The 18,757-nt window shown below is 36.9% G+C and overlaps 2 protein-coding genes across 22 annotated transcripts in view; both read right to left on the bottom strand.

The window, feature by feature from the left end:
• PHTF1 (putative homeodomain transcription factor 1) overlaps positions 1–8,476 on the bottom strand; it is a 76,914-nt gene extending 68,438 nt beyond the window's left edge. For 13 of the 19 annotated variants that reach the window (XM_089917665.1, XM_089917668.1, XM_089917690.1 and 10 more), the window contains exons 1-3: positions 7,911–8,473; positions 7,528–7,602; positions 6,840–6,896 (exon numbers count right to left, since the gene is read on the bottom strand). In XM_089917665.1, the coding sequence (XP_089773791.1) occupies positions 6,840–6,896; positions 7,528–7,572 (102 nt within the window). In that variant the 5' untranslated portion in view covers positions 7,573–7,602; positions 7,911–8,473. Of the gene's footprint in view, positions 1–6,839; positions 6,897–7,527; positions 7,603–7,910 lie in introns of those variants that run through there. The other 6 variants (XM_089917742.1, XM_089917745.1, XM_089917755.1 and 3 more) reach the window with 5 other exon arrangements.
• A 1,995-nt stretch (positions 8,477–10,471) lies between these two features.
• The window catches only part of RSBN1 (round spermatid basic protein 1), a 42,894-nt gene continuing 34,608 nt past the window's right edge, over positions 10,472–18,757 (bottom strand). For 2 of the 3 annotated variants that reach the window (XM_022584037.3, XM_022584036.3), the window contains 3 exons: positions 17,316–17,483; positions 15,719–15,827; positions 10,472–15,096 (listed from right to left, as the gene is read on the bottom strand). In XM_022584037.3, the coding sequence (XP_022439745.1) occupies positions 14,623–15,096; positions 15,719–15,827; positions 17,316–17,483 (751 nt within the window). In that variant the 3' untranslated portion in view covers positions 10,472–14,622. The remainder of the gene's footprint in view (positions 15,097–15,718; positions 15,828–17,315; positions 17,484–18,757) is intronic. The other variant, XM_089917645.1, reaches the window with a different exon arrangement.

Genomic DNA, 18,757 nt, shown 5'->3' with positions numbered 1-18,757 from the left:
CTGGTTCCTCCATATCCTGACCAACAAAGATCTTCTACGTTTTCTTCTAGAAAACCTTAGACTTTTAGTTCTTACACTTAAGTCCATGATCCTTTTTAAGTAATTTTTGTGTACAGTGTGAGGTAAGAATCAAAGTTCATTTTTATACATGTAGCTATCCAATTGTTCCAGCACCATTTGTTGACAAGACTATCATTTCTTCATTGAATTATTTTGGCATCTTTGTCAAAATCAATTTATCAAAACTGTAAGGATTTATTTCTAGATTTTCTATTCTGTTCCATTGATCTATTACTCATGCCAATACTACACTATCTGAATTACTTACAGCTTTACAGTAAATTGTGAGATCCAGTAAGTCCTCTAACTCTATTCCTTTTAAACTTATTTTGAATATTTTAGGTCTTTTACATTCCTTATCAACTTTAGAATTAGCTTATCAAATTCTACCAAAAGAAAAAGGTCTGCTGGAACTTTAAAGGGATTATAGTGAATCTATAGATACATTTGGAGAGAACTGCCATCTTAACAATGTTAAGTCTTTCAGATCACAAGTGTGAAATGCTACTCCATTTCTTCAGATTTTTAATTTCTCTTAGCAATGTTCGTAGTTTCCAGTATACAGGGGTTATACATACTATGTTAAACTTATTCCTAAGTATTTTACTCTTTTTGATGTATTGTGAATGAACTGTTTTCTTAATTTCATTTTTGGAATACTCATGGCTGGTATATAGAAATACAAATAATTTTTGTATATTGATCTTAAATCTAGAGGCCTTGCTAAACTCATTTATTGTTAGTAATGCCTCAGGAATTTCTAAATATGGGATCATGTCACCATGAATAAAACCAATTTTCATTTTCTTTTCTCAATACCTTTTATTTCTTTTTCCTTGTCTTACCACACTGGCTAGAATCCCTAGTACAACGTTAAATGGACGTGGTGAGAGCAGACATCCTTGCTTTGTTCCTGATTTGAGGGACAAAGCACTCAGTCTTTAATCCCTAACTATAGTGTAAGCTGTAGGTTTTTTGTTTTTTTTTTAAATACATGATAACTTATTATTATTATTTGCTATACAGCAGGTTCTTATTAGTCATCTATTTTATACATATTAGTGTATATATGTCAATCCCAATGACAGGGTTTTTAATAGACACCCTTTGACAGATTGAAGAAATTACTAGTTTATCAGTAATGGGCATTGAATTCTGTCAAATGTTTTTCCTGTCTCTACTGAAAAGACCATGCATTTTATCCCTTATTAATATGATATATTACATTAATTTATCTTAAACCAACAACATATTTCTCAGATATCCCACTTGGTCATGGGAGATAATCCATTTTACATGTTGTTGAATTTGGTTTGCTAATATTTTATTAAAGATTTTTACATTTATGTTTAGGACAAATTTTCTTTCTTTTTAATAAATCAGTATGATAGTTTATTAAAAGGTCCATATTATGCCTCAGGTAGGATTTTTTTCTTCCAGTTTTATTGAGATATAATTGACATATAGCACTGTATAAGTTTAAGGTATATGGCATAATGATTTGACTTACATACATTATGAAATGATTACCACAATAAGTTTAGTGAACATCCACCATCTCATAGATACAAAATTAAAGAAATAGAAAAAAAATTTTTTTTCCTTGTGATAAGAACTCTTAGGATTTACTCTCAACAACTTTCATATATAACATGCAGCAGCGTTATTTATATTCATGTTGTACATTACAGTCCTAGTACTTATTTATCTTATAGTTGGAAGTTTGTACCTTCTGACTGCCTTCATCCAATTCCCCCTCCTCCAAACCCCCCGCCTGCTAACCATAAATCTGATCTCTTTTTCTATGAGTTTGTTTTTGAAATTCAATTGATCTAAAATAGTCTGTTAGTTCCTGTTATACAACATAGTGATTCCATATTTCTATACATTTCAAAATGACCACTAATATAAGTCTAGATATAATCTGTCCATGCAAAGATATTACATAATTACTGACCATACTCCCCACACTGTACATTTCACACTGGTGACTCATTTATTCTGCAACTGGAAGTTTGTACCTCTTAATCTCCCTCACCTATTTCTTCCCCTCACCACTCCTCTCTGGCAACCACCTGTTTGTTCTATCTGTAACTCTTTCTGTTTTGTTATGTTTGTTCATCTATTTTTTTAGATTCCACATATAAGTGAAATCATACAGTATTTGTCTTTCTCTGTCTGACTTATTTCACTTAGAATAATATCCTCTAAGGCCATCCATGTTGCTGCAAACAACAAGATTTCATGCTTTTATGGCTGAGTAATATTCCATTGTATATAGATACCACATCCTCTTTATCCATTCATCTGTTGATGGGCACTTAGGTTGCTTCCATATCTTGCCTATTGTAAATAATGCTGCAATGAACATAGGGGTGCATATATCTTTTCTAATTAGTGTTTTTGTTTTCTTCAGATAAATACCCAGCAGTAGAATTGCTGGGTCATATGGTAGTTCTATTTTTAATTTTTTGAGGAATCTTCATACTGTTTTCCATAATGGCGGCACCAATTTACATTCCCACCAATCGTGCAAAAGGGTTCCCTTTTCTCCACATTCTCACCAATGCTTGTAATTTGTTCTGCCAGGTGTGAGGTGATATTTCATTGTGGTTTGGATTTGTATTTCCCTGATGATTAGTATGTTGAGCATCTTTTCATGTGCCCACTGGCCATCTGTATGTCTTCTTTGGAAAAATGTCTATTCAGGTCCTCTGCCCATTTTTTAATTGGGTTGTTTGGCTTTTTTGATGTTGAGTTGTATGAATTTTTTTGTATATTTTGAATATTAACCCCTTATTGGATATTCCATTTGCAAATACCTTCTCCCATTCAGTAGGTAGTCTTTTCATTTTATTGATAGTTTCCTTCACTGTGCAAAAGTCTTTTAGTTTGACATAGTCCTATTTGTTTATTTTTGTTTTTGTTTCCCTTGACTGAAGAGACATATCCAAAAATATTACTATGACCGATGTCAAAGAGTGCACAACCTATGTTTTCTTCTAGAAGTTTTACAGCTTCAGGTCTTACATTTAAAATTTTTAATCTATTTTGAATTTATTTTTGTGCATCATGTGAGAGAGTAGTCCAGTTTGATTTTTTTGCATGTAGTTTTCCAGCTTTTCCAACAGCATTTCTGAAGAGGCTGCCCTTTCCCTACTGTATATTCTCGCCTCCTTTGTTGTAGATTAATTGCCCATATAATACACTGCCCATTTCTGGGTGGTCTATTCTGTTCCACTGATCTATGTGTCTGTTTTTGTGTGAATACCATACTGTTTGGATTACTGTAGCTTTGTAGTACAGTTATGACAAATTTACTTGTGCTGTCTTTGTCTGGCTTTGGAATCAGGGTAATACTAGTCTCAAAAAATGAGCTGGGAAGGATACTTCCTCCTCTGCTTTCTGAAAGAGTTTTTGTCAGATAAGTATATTTGTTCTTGACCTAATTAACTGCTATTCATCCTTCAGATCTCACTTGAAGCATCAATTCTTCAGGGAAGGCTTCTCTGACCTCCTTGACTAGGTCCATTTCCCTGTTATAATAGCTTGCAAATAGTAGCTCTCCTTCTTAGCATTTATCACAAAGTAATTTTTATTCATTAGTAGGATTAATTTTATTATTGTTTGTCTCCCACTTTACCATAAGCTCCAAAAAATGTTGAGTGTTTCTGCTCATCATTATATAGATATAGTGCCCATCCTACTGCCTGACACATGGTAGGTAAGTGCTCAACAAATATTTGTTAAATGAAGAATACATGAACACTGTTTTAGGTTTTTTTGTTTTTTGGGGTTTTTTTGGCTGTGCTTGGTCTTCGTTGCTGTGCGCGGGCTTTCTCTAGTCGCAGTGAGCAGGGGCTACTCTTCCTTGCAGTGTGCAGGTTTCTCATTGCGGTGGCTTCTCTTGTTGTGGAGCACAGGCCCTAGAGCATACAGGCTTCAGTAGTTGTGGTGCGTGGGCTCAGTAGTTGTGGCGCACAGGCTCTAGAGTGCAGGCTCAGTAGTTGTGGCGCATGGGCTTCATTGTTCCAGGGCATGTGGGATCTTCTCCGACCAGGGATCGAACCCGTGTCCCCCACAGGGGCAGGCAGATTATTAACCACTGCGCCACCAGGGAAGTCTCTGTTTTAGTTTTATTTTTGATATTTCTTCCCCTTTACTTTGACTTATTATTGTTTTATTTCTCAGATTCTTCGTATGTTAACTTGAATCATTGTAACTCTTTCTTCCTAGTCAATCTAGACATTTTTTGTTAATATAGACATTTAGAGTGATATAATTTCATCAAGTATTATTTTGGAAGCATTCTACAAATTTTGTTATATCTACGTTTTTATTTCTATCCTTCAAAAATACAGATATGATGTGTCCCCTCTACTTAAAAACAATACAAATTTTTTCATTTTATATAGTACAGTATCTAAAGTTCTTAGTAAAGCAGTCAGCTCAGCTCTAAACTGATTTATGACCTATCATCTCATCTGCTTACCTTATACCCCAACCGGATTGGGCTACTTATCTTCCCTTATACAAGCGTTGTACTTCTGTGCTCAGCACCAAGCAAAATGCCTTAAACATAGTAGCTCAGTAAATGTTTGTAGAACAGTTCCTACCACTTTTCATGATCCAAGTTAAGATTTAATTTATATTTTTTATAATTTTGAATTATATTTTTATTATGTAATTTCTAATTTTATTGTATTGTGATCTGATGTTAATATTGTTATTCCTTTTGTTTTTTTAATTTTCTTTCCTTTTCTTTTTAAATTTGTTTTCAAAAACATGTATATTTGTGTAATCTGTTTTAAATTGCATTAAATACTTCTTCGTGTCCTATACTTTGGTCAGCTTCCATCTAAGACTTAAACATACTTAAAAAGATAACTTGGCTTTTCTCCCACTACCATTAGACTGTAAAATTCATGAAGGCAAGAACCATGTGTGTCTTGTTGACTGTATTCTTTGCACCTGGGAGGCCTTGGTATATTAACTCAGTAAATTTTTAGAGTTCTCTTTAATTTTATTCTTTCCACTGCTAAATTAAAAAGTATACATTAAGGAGGTATTAGATACATTACCTTTTGAGAAAACAATGAATAAAAATATACAAAATAGTTGGAGTTTAATCAAATACAGAAATACTGAGTTCCTAGTATGACTCAGAATGTTCTAAGAGTGGGATACAAATGCAATGCCTGCCCTTGAGGTCCATGAAAACACACAGGTTAACAAGTACCACAGGAGATGGTGTACCAAAAGGAAGGTATGTATAAAATGGCATGGAAATAAGAGTTGAGGAAATATTTAAATTGGGTACGGGAAGGAGGTAGGTAATGAAATTCTATAGCAGGAAGTAAAATCCTTTTAAGGATAAATAAACCAAAACCCAGACAAACTACAGTGCTTGTTCAAGATCACAAGGCTAGACAGAGGTCACAAAAGGAGATCCAACGCCCAGTTCTGTGCTCTTTCCATTATACCAGACTTACTACTACCCATACTTTTCAGAGCTCACAAAAGAATAACAGGACAGGACTTAGAGAGTTACAAAATAAAATTGGGGGATTTATTCATCCTAATCCCATCTCCTATTAATATAAAACATCAAGGACTGTACAAAATTATGAAAAGCTAGCCAAGTACCATGCAGTTCAAACAACTTTCTAATTGAGTGGCTTACAAAAAGAATTTGCCCTAAAAGTATTTCACCCGAGATTTAAACATCCCAGTCCAATCAATCTGACTTGGAGATAAATAGAACTACTAAGTTGTATTACACCCATACATACATTTTTTTTAATGTTAATAGAGGGTCTATGGAAAAATCTTTAAAAAAGAAAGGTCCAAAATCAAAAATCTGCCAGCCATTATTCAGTACTTTCCAAGGAGGTAAGACCCTGGAATCTGTAGATCTAAGTATTAATGTCAATAGAGAGACATTCTGTAAGGGCACGATGCTCTTTAGGATTTTCCGCATCTCTCAAGACTAGGCAATTACATTTGGCTACCAAGCAACCTTTCTATGACTAATTTGCATCCCCCCCCAAACATGTTGATCCCACAACCTTGATTTTGGAACATTAGATTATTTAACCCTCCCCTCCCCTATTATAAATTAATAACCTGGCATTCTGAATTACACATCAATTTTTGGTTGCCTGGCTAGCATGCAATAACTCCAAGAATCTGCTCAGTTCCAAAAGCAGTGTAGAAAAAAGTTTAAGAACCTGAAATACTTAGTCCCATACTCTAAACCAGTAATTGAAAAAGAGATTCAGGCAACAAATGGATTTTATTTGACTTGCAGGAAAGAAAAAGAGGAAGAGGAGGTAGGGGAGGAGGGGGGGAGGAGAGGGAGGGGGAGAATCGGAAGTAGAGGGGGGAAGGAGGAGGAGGAGATGCTCTAAAAAACCTGGATATTTCACATAAAAATGCATATTCACAGCTTCTCTTGAGAACCCTGAAGCTGTGGCAATACTGGGCCTGCGTTACCACAACTAACTCTACCGCCAGAGTTAGCCATAGCCCCATTTATATGGGACATTTGCTTTCAAATTCACCATAGACCAACCACCCTTTTCTATTTCCCTGATACGGAGGCCAAATGTCAATTGTTATTTATCATCCCATTTGCAGTGTTGTTTTCCTTATTCACCTCAAAGAACAAAGAACGCCATATTTGGTGGATAAGTGCAGAATTTTTAAAAAGTAAATACAATTCACTCTTCATATTAAAGCAGTAAAACAAAGCGAAAAAATCAAAGAAATCAATTTACCTTAATCTGAGTCTGTTCGATTGACTTTTCCCATATCTGCTGATCATATGCTCCAATCTGAAATAGGAAGCAGGCTATTTAAGTGATGCAAAGGAAATCCTTTTATTTGGGTCAAGTCTCACAAAAGTCATGAAACTATTAAGTATCCATATGATACCTGGGGAATTTCTGTGCTTCTCTGAGGCTAGAATAAATTATTATTTCCTAGGACTATTTCCTTCAAAATTCAAGTTAGCTGGATCTAAAAGTAAGTTGAAAAGCAATGTCCAAAATATTTCAAATTAAATATCACCTTAAAAGATACTTCCACTTAAGAAAAACATCAGTAGGAAACTAAAGAAATAAAAGGTAATGGATAGCTCATTAAAATTGACAGTACCAATCTGAGCTGTGCAGATAAGTTTTATGCCTGAAAAAACAGCAGTTTGATTAGAAGCAAACTCTCAAAGCATTGCTGTGACACTGTGAATGCAGCCTGGAGATGGGAGGTTGAAAATCTTATTCGGGGACCTGGAACTGAGTTCAAAAGACCTAATGACCTTGTCCATCAGTTTTTCCATTTATGTTGAGAAATATCATGTAAGAATACCTGCACTACCAAGCTCAGGGAAAACTAACATGATAGGTATTCTTTGTGGGACCTTTTTGCGGGAAGCATGCTTTACAAATAAAAATACATCGATATTACCTTCTTTTGGTACCACGATATAGCATCTCTCTCATTTGAGGCCATCTGTGTCTCCAGCCAGAGAATGGGATTTCACTGAAAATGAAGGAAAACCAGTCAGTGAGTCCAGTTGCTGAAAGGTACTCTCCCAGTTTGGGTAGAACTCAGAAAACGCTTCTCTCAGCCTCTCCATGCGCTGCTGACCGTCTCGTTCCCCTGCTGTTTGCCAGGAAAAAAAACAAAAGCATACCAAAAAAAAACTCTGGCGCAGTGGCGACCGGAGAAGCCTCTCTGCGATATTTTGTGCGAGTGTGTTCAGGGATGCAGGGAACTGGGAGAGAAGGGGAGGTCGCTGGAGTTGACCTGCACCCCACCTCCTCCGCTCCCAGGAGTCCTGCTCTCACCTGGTGCACGCTGCCCCGCAGTCCGGTGGCCGGGACCTTCCTCCTCAGTGGCCCCGGCCCGGCCAGGAGGCCGGGGGCGAGGCGGCGGGCCAGGCAGGCCTCATCTTCCCCCCGAGGCGGAGACGCCGTCTGGGCCGTTACCATGGAGACTGCGGAGGCCGCCCCAGCCTCGGAGGCAGCCGGCCGCCCAGCGCTCAGAGGAGGGCAGTCTGTTGCCAGAGAGCCGGCGCCCTCCAAGCCCGACCTATAGGGTCATCGGACAGACCCTAAAATAAGCAAAGAACGAGCTAGGAAAGGAGGGGGATAGAAAGTGAAGGCGGTCTTAGCTAGGCTGCCAGTCGCTACGGCAACGGCAAATGGCTTTGTTCCGCTGGAAAAAGTCAAGTGCAGAGGTCCCAAGGCCCGGGTAGCAGCTGCTTCGGGGCGGCGGGCGCGCGTCCTCGCTAGGCCGGGCCTGGAAGGGCCGTGACTCAGCCGGCCGAGAGGTAGGCAACAGCAGCTCCGCAGACCACGGTGCAGCGAGGCCGCGGCTTCCGCTTTCCGTGTTTCGCTGTGAAGTTGGCTCCGCCCCGGGCCCGGGGCCTTCCCGCCGAGTCTCCGCCAGGCTTCGGGAACGAGGGGCTGGGGAGCTACACGGAGATCAAGGCCAAAAGCAGCTCCCCCAGATCACCTTTCAGGTCACTTTCTCACAAATGACTTTCCCAGCCCTTCATCTAAAGGAGGTCGGTCCAGATATTCCAATAGTTCCCCGTTCATTTCTTTGCAACGCTTATGTTTTCCTTGTGTTTTCTGTTTCTTTGTGCTTCATTATATCCTATCGGTCTTCCTCAATGGGCTGGGGGCTCCATGAGGTCAGAGACTAGGGCCTGGCAGGAGCCTGGCACACAGGTTCTCAACCTTTGCTTAATGAACGAATGTTTTCATGAATTTATGCCGTCCTGGGACGAAAGTCCTGGCAGGCTGCGCCTCATTAATTCCTTTCCTCTCCCGTCCCTCAGCAGCTCTGGGACTTAAGCCTTCTGGGTGCTCAAGGGTAAAGGAAGAAGAGGGCCAAGGCTTGGGGGGCAGGTTCCAGGACACTTTCCCAAATTAGGGTAGAGGAAGGTAGCGGCGGGAAGAACTGTTTCTAGGTTAAAAATTCAAGCAGGCTGATAGAGGTCAGGAGAAAGGAACGGTAGCGACCTCAAATGAATATTTAAAGATACATTAAGAAGGTTTTAAGCCTCTTTCCTCCTCTATACTTTTTTGGCCATTAATGGAACACTGACGCCTAACGGCCATTCTCACCTCACTTGAAGCATTGACCTTGCTTGCCCAGCATTGTAGCATTTGGGTCAGTTAAAGCCAATGAGATAACGATTAGACCACTGCAGAAAGCCTAAATGCAGTTCTAAATGTTTTACATCATTATTTTTGATTATCTATCAAATCGACATAAGGTGGAAGTTATTATCCCCGTTTTACCGATGAGGAAAATCGACTAAGATAAAAGTAACTCCCATAGAACTAATTTAAAATTATTTCACCCAGGCTTGATTTTTATATTCCACACATTGGCAGTGGTTTCCTTTCTGCTTTTGCTTCTTGACAGCTTTTCCCATCCTTAGAGCTGAACGTGACAATTCTGTTTGGTTTCAACACAAATGGCTGACTTTAAAAAACACACACACACACACACACACACAAAACAAAAACACTGGAAAAATGAAAGTCATTTTTTGTATATCTAAATATTTGCTTTAAGACATAAATAACACTAATTAAACATTTTACTTCATTGCTTAGCACACAAAGAGGCCTTGGGAGTTCCTGGAAGAACTGAAATCAGGTAAGGCTCTCACTGAGCAAAGTGTGGGCTTTGAACCCAGAACTGCATTCAAATCCCTGCTCCCACTAAAAGCTATGTGATTTCGGGTAATTTATTCAACCTAACAAGCCTGTTTTCTCACCTGTATTATGGAGATTGTATTGTTACCTTCCTACTCAAGGCTGTGAGGATTAAATGAGCTACCTTCATAAAAAGTACCTGGCCCTCAACAGTTACTCAAAAAACATTCGTTCCTTCCCTCTTCCTTTCCTAATCATAAACAAGAGGTATCAGTGCTTAGGACAGGTACCTCAATTAAAGAGAAGTTCACACAAATAAAAACTGATGAGGAAAAACTCCAGTGAGTTATGTCACTTAATACATCAATGGTATCTGAAACATCTATAAACCACCTTCATTAACTAACACTGTATGCATGTACTTTCAAAAATATCGACATCCCCAGAACAAAAATTTAAGATTATTCTCATAGGGATAAATCAATTTATGCAGCGAGGAGTTAACTGCCACAAATGCCAAGCATAGTTTTTCTTCTTCCCTCAAACTGCCTCTCAATATGGATGAAATTTTCCCCCAGTATCTATGAACTTTCTTTAGGAAAGTCAAGATTTTCTAATTTTGTAATCTCTAATAGTAAAAAATAACAGGGGACAGAGAAGGGACAAATACTTTAAAAACAGGTTCCAGGTAGCTAGAATTCACATGTGCTATTCATTTTGTCATGAAACATCAGTAAAGGACAAATCAGACTTTGTTTATTAAAAAAATACTTTACAGGAAAAAAAAAACTATGCATTCCATTGTCCTATTTTACAAAGAAATAGCTTAACAATTTAACACACTTAGACAGCTACAAAAAAGCACTGTGTTAAAAGGATTATTATTCACACAAATTTAGATTTAAGACTATTCATTAAAAACCTTTTTAAAACACTCATTAATGTCAATAAACAAACTAAGGCCACAAAACGCAAATAGTCCGCCAGGCAAATTATACATTTCATCTATATGCAAAGACCTCTTAGATAAATTAAAGCCACAGAAAAAAAAGTCTTAGCTGCCAATCAAAATGGAGTTTAGTCACAGAAAACACTATTACATGAAAATTTACAACATGTGATAGAAGTAGTACATTAAGTATTTCTTTAGAGAGAATTGAAAAGTGCTATATTAAGAGACAGTGGCCTCAACTACATGCACAAGTGAATCCTAAAAGATGTATGAAGAAAATGGAAGGCCATAATATTTATGGAGAGATACTTGCTTTTAAAGCAACAAACTTTCAGGATGAGGATAGGTCCCTTATGTGCTAAAGAAAAACATCTGTCTTGTACGTTTCCTCTACTTACTGCATGACCAATAAATACAGCTACAACCTGTTTTTTAAAAAATAATACTTAGCAGAAATATGAACCTCTGGCATGTACTAGTGAAAGTTTTTTTTTAAAAACTTGTAGCAATGATAAAACAGATTTATCAGACACAAACTCAATTATTCTAAAGATATAAATGCAAATAAATTTTTAATGGCAAATATAGATGAAAATAAATGATCTAATAATGAACTAATAATAATAAAGAATACATGCACTAAGGGGTTTTTTGAATTTTGGTATCTTGTTCCTAAATTAGCTTTCATTCTAGACAATAATTATAGAGGGAAAGGCAATAAGCAAAAGTTTCTCCAGTCATTAAGCATGAACTTTATGCCTATTAAGACTGATGCAAGACACCTTTTCCTAAGGTTTAGTAAATAATTTTATATGATAAGCCCCATTTTCCCCCTACAAGAGCTTTTAATATTAGTCTACTGTTATTCCAACTATCTCTAAGGGGAAAGGGTACCTTTCAAAAGTCTTTAAATTCAAAATAATAAAGTACCAGTGAAACAAATTCTAAGTACTAAATTAGCAAATTAAAAGTACAATTAAGCCTAGGAATTCATTTTTAAAGCGTTAAAAACTCTGGAAGGGAAAGAAATAATTTTTATTATTATTGCTTTATGAATTTGGGATACTTCTTTGAATCATAATCCTACTCCTAGTGTATCTTGGTAATTATAGAATGACTTCTGGGGCAGGGGGAAGACTTTTCTCCTGATTAGTGAATACCATAAAATCGTTCTAGTTACTAAGTTTACTCATTTACTGGGTCCTTTCCATAAGCACATTTAAAAAATATCCCTCTGCTCCACAAAATACTAAAACTTATAGCCACATTCTGCAAGTAATCTCAAAGAGCTGGCACAACAGGTAACATACCAAAAAAGGAAGATCAGCTTACATTTCAGTTACAACTTCACTGCCATCACTACTTTACAAGTCAGAAGACGCCAGATTGTTCCATGCCTCACTCCACCAAACCAAATAATTTAATGATTTTAGAAAAGTTGCTATCATTTGTATCACTAAACTAGGATACAGCTTTAAAGAAGTAAGAAACTCAAAACTTGCGCTTTTATATTCATCAGTCTTTAAAGCATGCTATTAAAATCTAATACTCACATAAGACATTCAATTTCCAGATACATTACTAGCTAAATGTTTCTCTCTCAGTTCTATTGCAATTCTAACATACAATGAATTTATTAGTACATGATTTTAAACATTTTTATACTCTTTTAATATGTTATATTGGAGTTGAGGGTAGAATGTTTTATAAAAAGAAAATGGGGATTTGCTTTTGATTGTAGGTCTTTGCAGATCCGCTGGTTCCTGAGTGATTATACACAGTGATGGCTGTCAGGAGACAGTCTCCTTGTTTATTAGCAATGACCAGCTTAGATGACAGATGGCATCTGCTGGATGGCAAGTGGGAGATGGGGAAATCGGATCTTGGAAGACAAGAAAAAAAATTAAAAGTTTTTGCTTTAACAACCTTGTTCTTCATGATTATTTTAAAAAGCAAATGTTGCCTGAGAAGAATTTTACTTTGCACAGCCTGGTAAAGCTCTATGAAATTCTTCTGGACAGAAAAACAAAAATAAGAAATAACCCAAACCCACATACTTTGTGATTAACCCCTTCCCCCTAAAATAACAAAATAACAAAAAACACCCTCAAAGGCAGGTCCCTTAAAAACTAGCCTTGATAAACCAGAATTTACCCTAAAATTTATACCCAAGATTTTAAAACACCCCTGCAATAATCACATTACTGTTCATACCATTCTAATTACCTTATTTACAAAGATAACTAAAACCAACATCACTTCCAATTCATAAATGGTTTACATTGAAATGTTTCTCTATTTGTCTTCATCCTTTTTAACAGAGAATACATACATATACATATATATAAGGAATAATACAGATTCTAACTAATCACTGCAGTATTTGCTGATGGTTACTTTTCTATCGGTTTACACAGTGACCTCTATACTTTGCTAATATGCATTTAACTACACAACAATATTGCACAAAGTAATATTTATATAAGATTTAACCTATTTCAGAATATTTTAGAGAAAATTCATATTTGATATTTCAAAAGATGCAGCTAAGTTTTCATGGTGACAGACATAATAAAGCAGCATCTTTTTTTGCCTATGTTAATGTAAATATTCCAAATCTCAACCTCCAGAAAAAAAAATCTCCAAATTGCACTATAACCAGGTAGATACAAGAATCTGGTCTTAGGTGTGGGGAGTACTCTTCCTTTAATAAACAAAAGGCCTACTGTATTATTAACTAAGAGAAAGTGAAATGTGTATCCCATTAACATTCTAAAATAATAGAAAGTTAAGACTACACTAGCTATATGAACTGTGCCTGTTCGAAAAAAAATGGTTAAATACTCAGGCACTAATAAGGATTAGGCTACCTGAAACTCTAGGATGAAGTCTAGTGCCATATTCTTTATTAGACAGTAGCAACACAGAGTAGTAATAAATAAACCCAGGTATTCACCAGTTGAAACTGTGAACTGAAGTATCTCAACAGATCTTTATGATGAAGAGGTTGATGCCAAGTGACAAAAATAGTTTTTCCTAAGTTTCATGCACAAAATATGGCAGCCTCATCTGAAAGATAGGTATCATTCTCTAAGTTTGATACTCGTGATCAGTTTAGGAAGCAAAAGTATCCACACAGAATGTGAGGATGCTAGGAAGCAGAACAACAGAGTATCATGTCAACATTATCTATTTTACCCAAAATATCTTCCACAGTTACCATGTATTCTAGAAGAGATTAATGAACCATGGAGAATGAATGACCAAGGACTATTCATCTTTAGATATTTTTAATTGAAATATCCACTGGGCTTTAAATAACAGATACAAAAAAAGACAGTTTGGATCAGAAAGTGCTGTGCTTTCTCTTTTGTTAAGAAATCAGAGAGCCACTGAATTCCTTAGAAACTATCTGTTCTTTATGGTTGGAACTAAATAACTGACTTGCCCATGTACAAGATGCAGGAATTCTTTCCTGCGACCTACGCCATTTTTACTGTAGAAACTGAATCTGTGCCATAAAAGCACAAGTACTAAACCATAAATCTGATCTTCTATCATAAAAACAGCAAAAATGGCAAGAGACAAGGCAAGATAAAATGAAAGGAAGTGAATTATTTACCAAATAAGAATCTGTTATTCCAGAGAATTCTCATTTTGATTTGAAGAAGAGATTGAATTGTTACCTCACACCTTAAAACAGAAAGTAGCAGCAGACCCACTATTACATACTGTACTAACGGGATAAGATACAACTCTTAACTTTGCATAATCTGTGTAAAAAAGATATGCTTGACATTTGTGGAATGTCATTTCTCTTTATAGAATTATAGGCAAGATTTCTCCAATAAAACTTAACTTAAGCCAGTTATAAAACTATAACTTCACATCAAAATTTAAAAAAGTTAAAAAATGTGTTTGAATATGTACATATCACACAGGAGTGCTTGAATGTTCCTGTAGATTGTGTTGCTGGTCAGAGTCCAGTCTACTTTCCACCTTTAAAACTGGAATAGGCTGAGTCATCTGATCTTGCTGTAGATTAAGTTCAGATGAAGGTGGGAAGGATGATGAAGCAGTTGTCAAAAGCTGCATCTCTGTGCATGTTTCCTCAGATTCAGTTTTTATTCTCACACACTGGGAGTCAACTTCTAATTCTCTCTTTCCATTTAAATCATAGTCCACGTTAGAACTGCTTTCTGTGTTTTGAGAGGCTTCCACAACAGGGTGGTACTGTTTAAGCCTTATATGCCAGGCTAAGCTGCACACTGCTGACACTGTTTTGAACTGATGAATGACATTTCTAGGGATGAAGTAGATATCATTGTCGCACAGCTGAATTCTAGCATAACGAATGCCTTCCCGCCTCATTTGGTTTAGTTTCGCTTCATCCACCCACTGCACACACTGAAGAGAGGAAAAAGGTTGCATGAGATTTTAAAGTAAAGATGTAGTCAAATAAAATATTATAATTAGCACAGGAAAACAGTAGGATCAAATTAAAGCTAAACAACACTGTATGATATACAACTTTCTAAAATTTCCTACAATTCCTGAGACACATTTTTCCTCATATTTTACTACATTTCTAGTAAAGAAGTACAGGTTAAAATTAGGATGGCCTAGGGAATCATTTAAATAAGTATTTCAAAATGCAACTAAGTATCAATATTCTTTGACCCACATAAGGGCAACATTTGTCTGCTCCTCCAGTGTCTTTCAACCTTTTGCAGGTGAGGACACGCAGGGCAATGGGATTAACAGCTGAGACTGCTCATGGCCAGAACTGAGTTATCCTGGGCCCTCTGACCATCCCAGGCCCACCTGGCATCCCAAAGACTGAAGGATCTTAAGCATTCTGCTTGGGAAGCTCCGTTTTAATGATTTTCAACACCCTCCACAAACAGTAATAAAATTAAATTCACTATCCCATGTATCCAACTGTAAGATAAAATGCAAAATTAAATAGGTATGGATACTTATTTCCAAAATCTCACTCAAAGAGAAATAAAAAAGCAAACGTTATTACCTGGGAAACTGGAGGTTCATGAAGGTCCAACTGAAGTCTCTGTACAACATCAGTAAAATCCTCAGCATGAAAACAAATCACATCTTTGGTTATGCGAGGTTGGTCACTCCTAAGATTAACAAAATTAAGCTTTAGAAACAAGCATCTCATAATGGAAAAAGGTGACAAATTTCAATCTTCCCGTTCCTGGAACTGCTATACTAGCAAAGAAATAGATGCATAACTCCTAAGGACAAAGTATACATTTGTTTCTTTAGTCAATTAAAAAAATAATAAAACACCAATACAGCATTTTTTTTCAAAATTAAAATTAGTTGTTATAAAACTAAAACATCGATGACTAAAAACAGTTTTATTCTAAACTAGATGCATTTGAATCCTCTAACCACTTTGCCCCACCATCTCCATGCCACCCTATAATGTCATTATCAGGATGGAGAGAAATGGACAGAATACATCTCAGCCACACAACTGTCACACCTTCCAGCTTTCATAGAGAGGGGAAAAAAGCTAAATGATCTTTAACTTGAAATACTTAACCTGTGATTGAACTATAATTCAATCAAACTCTAACGTCAGATCAAACTCTACAGTAATATTGAAGGCCCTGAAGGCATAAAAACAAAAAACAAAGTAAAATACAATTTTTAAATATGTTCTGAGCCTTGTTTAAACCAGGCCCCAACTGAGTGTAAAAGGGTGCAACCTCTATGAAAAACAGTATAGCAGTTCCTCCCAAAATTAAAAAACAAATTACCATATGATCTAGCAATTCCACTTCTGGGTATATATCCAAAAGAATGAAAGCACGGACATGAAGAAATATTTGTTCATAGCAGCCAAAAGGTGGAAGCAACCCAAGTGTCCACTGACAGATAAACGGACAAACAAAATGTGGCATATACATATAATGGAATACTATTCAGCCTTAAAAAGTAAGGAAAGGGCTTCCCTGGTGGCGCAGTGGTTGAGAGTCCGCCTGCCGATTCAGGGGACATGGGTTTGTGCCCCTGTCCGGGAAGATCCCACATGCCGCGGAGCGGCTGGGCCCGTGAGCCATGGCCGCTGAGCCTGCGCGTCCGGAGCCTGTGCTCCGCAACGGGAGAGGCCGCAACTGTGAGAGGCCCGCGTACCGCAAAAAAAAAAAAAAAAAGTAAGGAAATTATGACACATGGTACATGTGTACATGGTACAATATGGATGAACCTTGAGGATATCATGCTAACTGAAATAAGTCAATCACAAAAAGACAACAACTGTTTGATTCCACTTATATGAGGTATTTAAAGTAGTCAAATTCATAGAAACAGAAAGTAGAATGATGTTTACCAGGAACTGGGGGAGAGGAGAAAAGGGAGTTATTGATTAATGGGTACAGAGTTAGTTTTGCAAGATGAGAAAGTTCCAGAGATCTGTTTCACAACAACATGAATATACTTAACATTACTGAACTGTACACTTAAAAATGGTTAAGATTTTAATTTTATTTTATGTGCATTTTACCATAATTTTTTAAAAACTGTCCCCAACCTTTCAAATTGAGTCCACATTTTCTTAAGACATTAACCAATCTTGCAGCTGAGTTCCATTAACTTACCATTCACCAAACTGTACAGCTTTCAAAACCCCAACAGCAGCCGTACTCTGCCAGTCAAACCCCTGACCTACATGATCAGCATGAGCTCTTGTCCTGTCTTCAAAGAGGACTTCACGGGGTTCACTGGTCCGAGGTAGGTACTGGAGATTTTTAATTTCATTCATTGATCTGTAGTTGATTTGGTTTTGAAGCAAAGAGGGGAAAAAAAGTATTAACAGCAGTAAGGCAAAAAGTCTACTAAAATGCCAAATTTTAAATAAGATGAGGGCTGAAAAGGGTTCAATGATTTCGATCATCAGCATTTAACACGCTATAGTGTAATGCTGAATGTGATTACCTTCTTCTCTCAGTATGTCACAATAATATAGAAGCTGTATCTTTGATTTGGCACAATTGTAGTGTTTGAATATATAAAATTTAGTTGTCTAGCAACAGAAAATACAACTCAGAGTTCAAGGCTGTATGTCTCTTTACCCTGAGTCATTTTTAAGTCTCAAAGCATTCTACTAGACTTAATTCAAGATGGCAACCTGAGCCAACTACATGATCTCCTTTCACGTTAAAAGAGAAGTAAAAGGCTTCAAACTAATGTGGTAGGGGTGGGGGAGAATAGTGGGAGAATGGATGGGAGTATAGGTGAAACAGAACTGGCTATGAATTGATAACTGTTGATACTGAATACATGGGAGTTTATTATATTATCTTCTGCTTTTTTATGTGCTCAAATATAATATGAATATGAAGCAACAAATGAAAGGCATTAGTGAATGAACAAGAGCAACACATTTCTGGAAGGTGAAAAATGATTAAAAGTATCTTGGACTAATGAAACTGAGCAGAGAAAGCCACAGGCCTAGACTATACAAGAAGGGAATGGCAGCTAAAGAGGCTAGTATGATGATAATGGACAGAAAGGAAGTAAGGTTGAGAAGGGAGCAAATAAAGTGAAATCTGCACATAAACCTGTCACATGCCACCCTAGTGGTAGAAATTTGGACAGTCAGGCATTTACCCTCATGCAGAAGACTGTGGGTGACCCACCAGAAACCATCTCTCATCTTAATTTCTCTGAAAGAACTCTGATTTTTATTAGGTATCTGCTCCTACCCTATATGGAACCTCATTCACAAGCTCCAGAGGTAGATCCTGATGAGTTCTGGCGAACTACACTAAGCTCATTCCCCTTGCCAGTGAATGATTTAGGAATGAGCATGAACTGATCGATTCTGGCTAGCAATATGAGAGGAAATCTGCTAAGAATTCTGCAAAGCTTCCTGGCTCCTAAAAAAGAAGTAAAGGACAATCTCTTCTTCTTTTAGATATAACCAGATCCAGATGTGATACCTAGAACTGCTATAGCCATCCAGCAACCATAATGGAAGCCACTGTAAATACAAAGCCTAGGAAAGAGAATGACAGAGGAGAGAAAAGGAAAAGATCTG

This window comes from Delphinapterus leucas, chromosome 1, assembly GCF_059928025.1.
Source record: "Delphinapterus leucas isolate spDelLeu-1000000601 "Yukka" chromosome 1, BTC_Dleu_Yukka2, whole genome shotgun sequence".
Lineage (NCBI taxonomy): Eukaryota > Metazoa > Chordata > Mammalia > Artiodactyla > Monodontidae > Delphinapterus > Delphinapterus leucas.
The sequence above is the reverse complement of the archived record's forward strand: the minus strand, read 5'-3'. Positions and strand labels throughout refer to the sequence as shown.